Genomic DNA, 6052 nt, shown 5'->3' on the forward strand with positions numbered 1-6052 from the left:
GAAGGGAGAGGGTGGGGAAGGAAGGGGCAAGACAAGAACAAAGGACTAGAGCCATACAGAGCCACCTTTTCCATGTGCTTTGTGTTTTGGGGCCCAGGCCAGAGCCCATTCAAGAGTAGCAGGGAGCAGGGAAGCCACCCAGCAAGGGGCAGAGCCCTCAGCACACAGGAAACCGTTCCCACCTGCCAATTCTCCTGGATCCCATCTTCCCAACTCAGGCAGGACAGAGCAAGACTGGCTGGTGGCTACCTTGCCCCACCCAACAAAGGAGAGTTGGCCACCTTCACCCTAGAGTCACTGTCCTGGGTCTTGGATGTGGGGTTCTGCTCTTTCTCCAGAGCTCTGCACCTGCTCCTCTTGCAGGCCCTATGCCAGCCAGGCCTGCTATGCCTGAGTCTGGGCTTTGGTGGCCCCATGGTTCCCAGCTGCCTTTGTCCTCTCTTCATCCCCAGATGGAAGGACTGGGGCCAGAGGCAGAGGCTCTGTGGGAGGCAGAGGCCAAACACCAGGCTAAGGAAACAGCACAAGGGGAGCTCAGAAAGGAAGCTGAGGCAGGGACGCAACACAGGCACTCACCTGGGGAGTCCATCCCTGGGAAGGTCAGGAATAGGAGCAGGTCCCAGGCTGGGACAAACAGGGAACAGGGCCTGGTGACCATGAGCTTGAGACCCCAGGGCACCAGGGAGCTGGCCAGGTGGTGACCACTCTGGATCTTGGTGGAAGTGTCGCTCTAGGTGTGGATTACTAAGTCCCTTGGTCTGGACACAGACACGGAACACATCACCATGTACAAGCACCCATTCAAAGTGTCCATCAAGGACAGAGGAGCAGAGCACAGTGTGACTCCCCAAGAGAGAAGCAGGAGCTGCTCATGGGCTCTAATGTGCAACCCTCAGGGCCCCACCCATGCACCCCTACCCCAGGGTCCTGTCCCCAGCATCCAGGCTGATCAGATCAGCCTAGGGAAGATCAGTCTTGCCCTGCCAGAGGCCCCCGGCTTCTTGCTCTTAGGCCAGAGAGCCCCTGCCCCAGTCCTGTCCCTGGCTGCACCCTCAACTGGCTCTGTGTCCTGGCTTAGGCCGAACTTCGCATCTTCTTTGATCCCAAGGGTCTGCCATCCAGTGTCCACTGTCCAGTATGTTCACCTCTGGCCCCAGTCCTTCCATCTCCTTGCACCAGAGCTCCCGTGATTCTCTGATCTGAAGAGCTGTCACCCACCCCCTGAAGCTGGGGTTCCCTGAAGCTGGGACTCAGTCTCCACTACACGGAGCCACAGGAGCTAGAAATGGGGACAGTTCGCATGGATGCCTGCCCTGCAGGTCACAAACACCCAGATTCCAAAGGCCACACACACGCACACACACACACTCAGTATAAAGCATCTCCTTAGGAATTGTCCTGTATCATGAAATGACATTTGGTGTAAAGGTTAAGTACACCTTTTATTAACATGATCTCACCTGTTCTTTTTATTTTCCTAATGTGTCTACCAGAAGTTGAAAGCCACACATGGCCAGTGTCCCAGCTCTGCGGGGGCCCTGTGAGGTGTCCCCTCCAGGCTCAGCCCCCTGTGCCCATCTCTGTCGTGGACCACATGGCTGAGAGTAATTTTGGGAGATGTGTTGATTGACTGACTGACTGATCACGAGTCCTTAAGGAGAACCCCTGGGCTTTCCCAAGTAGAGCGGAGTCACTCCTGCTTAGTGGAGGAATTGCCCAGGAGAGGGGAGGGCCTGTGCTTCCAGGCACCTCTGCTCTGGGTATTACCTGACCTCCGAGGACCCCTGGAAGCCAGGACTGCTCTTTTCGCCTTTTTGTGCTGATAAAGCGTTCAGCCCGCAGAGCTGCGGGGCTGGGCGGAGCGGGGCCCAGAGCAGCAGCCGGAAGAGGCGGAGCACAGTGGATAAAGGCACAGCGCAGCGCCGGTCTCTATCTCTGTCCCGTAGCAGCCATGGCACGCTCCGCTCTGCTTCTGGCCGCCGTCCTGGTCGCCGTCCTATCTCTGTCGCTGGCCGCGGAGCCCAGGAAGCGCCCGCGCCTGCTGGGCGGCCTGGAGGAGGCGGACGTGCGTGAGGAAGGTGTGCAGCGCGCGCTGGACTTCGCGCTCACCGAGTACAACAAGGCGAGCAACGACCGCTTCCACAGCCGCGCGCGCCAGGTGCTGCGGGCCCGCAAGCAGGTGTGTGTCCGTCCGTCTGGCCCCGCCGGACGCGGGTGCCGGACGCCCTCGAGCCTTTGCGCGGGTCCTCGCTCTCCCCTCCTCCGTCCCTCCCGCTGTCCCAGAGCGTCCCGGGTGCGGCCTGCCCTGGATCCTGGCGTACACAGCAAGTGATATCTGACCCTCAGACCTGGTCCAGTTCCAGCTAGCAGAGGCACCAGGCGAAGATCAGGATCCCTGGCTTTGCTCCACAGCCACCTCCGGTGCAGGGAACCCCTATGAACTGGACCAAGTGATCACCAGCAGGCACAAGGATAGGGACAGGCAGACAGGCGCCTGTTCCCTCCTTTCCCGACCTCCACCCCCTGACCTTTTCTCCTGGCTCTGACAGGACCTCAGATCTGCAGAGCAGGCACAGTGGGATCAGAGGGTGTCCTGGGCCCTGGGCCCATCTCTACCATGGTCACCTCATAGCTCCCAGAGCGGGTGGAGTTTGTGTGGATTTGTGTGGGGTCCCCGGACCCTTGAGATGCACCCTGCTGTGGACAGTGCTTGCCCATGCTCTGTCTCCACACCCAGGACCCGGCTGACCTTAGGAAGCCACGCTCACCTCAGTCACTGTAGTAGAGCCTCACACAGTGTGGTCAATGTCCACTGAGCACATTCCTGAGCCGTACAGCCCATCCTAACTCAACCTCCTCTCCAGCTCTGTGCTCCTGACCTTGGCCTACCTCAGGGTCCACCCAGTGGGAGTACAGTGCTGAGCCCCAGGGTGCTCCTGACAAGAATGAATGCATGTGAAGGCATCCCTAAGATAACACGGGCTGTGACACTGATGCTGCCTCTCCTTGTGTGTGTTCTCTATGACATCACACAGCAAGGCCTTAAGGACCCTGCTCAGAGGTGTCCCAGTCACTAGGTGGAACAGAACTGTCCAGGTGCCTGCTGAGCCTAGGTGATGGGTGTGTCCTTGAGGGTAGACACAATCAGTGGCTGTCTTCCTCGTAGGCCCCCGAAGGGGTATGGCTCTGTCCCCAGGAGCCTGCTTCCCTCTGTGCAGCAGGGCTGGGGCTCCCGGAGCAGTTCCCAGGAGTGGTCTCTAGGAGAGAATCCCTACCCTGAGACAGGCCTGGTGAATGGGAGTTGTGAGCACTCAAGAGCCAGGGGTGGAGAGGCCTGTGTCCCTGCTGGAGTTGCTGTGGGCAGTGAGGATGCTGGACCTGGCTTATCCTTGAGGAAGCCAGGTTTAGACCTAGTGTCCCTGTGTCCCCAGCCGGATGGGCATAAAGACAATGCCAAAAAGCGCTGTGTGCACAGCAGTGTGTGGAGCTTGGTTTCCCCTCAACAAACATCTGTGTGAGTGGGAAATAGCCTGTCTCCCTTCACAACGACCTCTGACCTCTGCCCTGGGCATGGCCTGCGCTTCCTGCTGCCACAGTCCTTGCTGCTGTCACCTCTCAAGGTGACAACCTTGGGGGTGAACCAAGGACATTACAAATCATAGGTTGCTGCACTTAGCCCACAGGTCAGTCCTGAGGGGACCTGGGGCCTCACCCGAGCTATACAGGGCTCAGTGCAGAGCCCTGTCCTGGGTCCCTGCCCTCTGCCTCTCCTGGTACCCAGGAGCCCAGGCAGGAAGGGGCTGGGTTCTGTTCTTCACTGCAAACCGAGACAGGCAGGGGAGTGACCCCCGGGAGTGTTTCCCCCAACAAGGCCCTGAGCCGGTACTTGGAGACTTCCCATGGGCCTGAACCTTCTCTGTGGACAGTGGGGTGCCCCCTGCTGCTGAGCTGGGAAGAGGAGTCCGTGGGTGGGGTCCAGGTTCCTGAGGGATCCTCAGGTCGCAGCTCTCCTGCAGCAACGTCCAGTGCGTTCTGTAAGGCACAGAGCCTGCTGGATGGAGCCGCCCTGCCTCCTGGGCAGGAAGTGCTGGCTCAGTGCACAGGCTGCTGCCCAACTCGGCCTCCCTCCCAGAGCCCAGATAAGGAAGTCCAGTCCCAGTTTCTGCCTGCGCTCTTCCTGTTTCCTCTGCTTGGCTGCAGGAGACACTTGGTTTGGTAGCTCAGGAAAAAAAGCCGTAAGCAGGGCCGGGCAGTCGTGCAGCAAGACTTGGCTTGTGCTTGGTGGGTGATGGTTTTGGCAGCTCATGAATGCAAGCCTGAGCCCTGGGCAAACACAGGGACTTGTTAAATGAAACATTCACTGTGGGTGTGTGAACCACACAGCTGTGAGTGAATCCTGGTCTTTCTACCCCAGTTGGTGGCTGGTGTGAACTACTTCCTGGAAGTGGAGATTGGCAGAACCACGTGCACCAAGTCCCAGCCCACCTTGTCCTTGTCAGACTGTCCCTTCCATGAAGAGCCACACCTGAAAAGGGTAAGTTCCTGCTGTGGGTGGGGCCAGTCCTGAAGCAGGGATGTGCAAGTCTGTACATGCATGCGTGTGTACCTCTGGGGGTGCTGTGCTTGTGTGCAGATACATGTGAAGAAGTCTGTGTTGTCGTGTGTATGTGCATGTGTGCACTGGCGGGTTGTGTGGGAAGTTAATATGCATACCTGTTGGTATGAGTGTACATACCTCCTGTGTGGAGGTGGATGTACACGTGTTTGAGTAGGGGTGCAAATGTGCATACTCGAGTGCTGTGGGAAATTGCATGTGTGTGTCATCTGCACAGATGTATGTTGTCTGAGGAAGTGAGTGTGCACACCCGTGTCCTGTGGGGAGGGGCGTGTGTGGAGTGTGGTGGTTGGGAGCAGATAAGTTCAGGTGTGGGGTGTGTGTGAGTGTGCGTAACCACCACACATCTGTGCACACATCAGTAGCAGAGTGGCGCTGTGCACACAGCTGATTGGGGTACTGAGTGGGGCCCTGGGTGGTGGGTAGTGAGGGGTAACCCGACGTTGGGTGTTCCTTGCAGGGAGGCCTAGCAGCAGGTCTGGTGAGGAGGGAGAGGGCTCTGGGAATCCCAGCCTCGCCCCACCCAGAGCCAGGCTGAGCAGGTCAGGCCTGAGGAGACTAAGCCTGTGCACTGCTTCAGCCTCAACCTCTTCTGACAGCTGGGTCCCTGCAAGCCATGCTCTGGCTACTGAGTCACTGTCTTTCTGCCCACCCTGCCTATTTCTGGGTCCCCTGGCCTTGTTCTCGCCTGGGTTCCCCTCAGTGCTGCTGTAGTCTGAGGTGGAGGAGCTGGGGCAGTAAGTGCCTGCCCTGCCCTGTAACCCTGGGCTCCTGGCCCTGCAGGGCTACTCCCTGGGGAACATGGAGAACAAGGACCTGGGATCCCTGAGCTGGGGACAGCACCATGTGGGGATTTCCCAACATGGAGAGACATCCCTTTCTCCCGCAGCCCCACTGATTGTCCGTCTCTTTTCTTTTGTAGAACTCAGTCTGCTCTTTCCAGATCTACACAGTGCCCTGGGACGGCAAAATCTCCCTCACCAAGTCCAGCTGTCACGATGCCTAGGCTCTGTGCCAGGCCACGCCACGCTATCCATCCCATACCCTTGTCCCCTTTGGTGTCCCCTTCCTGCAATGGAGCCCAGCCCTGGCACCCAGGGACGAGAACAGCCGGCTTCTGCAGGCAGTGTGGATACCCACAAGCTGTCCCCTCTTCTTTTCCTCAACCTTAACCACACCCATGTGTGGGGCCTACAGCCACCCCTGCCTTGCTGAATAAAAAGCTGCACCAGCTCCTGGGTGATGTGATCTCAGGGGAGTGGGGGCAGGGGAAGAGTGGTGTGCAGACAGGAGCTGGGCCTACTTGGCCATGCGCACAGGTCAGGACAAGGGCTGTCCCTTTGGGACCCCTGGCTTTGGCAATAGAAAGAGCAGATGGGGACCCAGTAGACGCGCGGGCACAGAATCCTTTGCCTGTGATGGTGTGCACATCCAACA

General features: G+C 58.6%; 1 protein-coding gene across 1 annotated transcript; it reads left to right on the forward strand.

The window, feature by feature from the left end:
• Window positions 1-1901: 1901 nt before the first annotated feature.
• LOC101588243 (cystatin-C-like) lies at window positions 1902-5848 on the forward strand. The gene is made up of 3 exons (XM_004635576.2): window positions 1902-2179; window positions 4415-4534; window positions 5538-5848. Exons 1-3 carry the CDS (start codon window positions 1952-1954, stop codon window positions 5619-5621), a joined length of 432 nt encoding a protein of 143 aa, XP_004635633.1. The 5' UTR covers window positions 1902-1951; the 3' UTR covers window positions 5622-5848.
• Window positions 5849-6052: the final 204 nt, after the last annotated feature.

This window comes from Octodon degus, unplaced genomic scaffold (assembly GCF_000260255.1).
Source record: "Octodon degus isolate 3935 unplaced genomic scaffold, OctDeg1.0 scaffold00073, whole genome shotgun sequence".
Lineage (NCBI taxonomy): Eukaryota > Metazoa > Chordata > Mammalia > Rodentia > Octodontidae > Octodon > Octodon degus.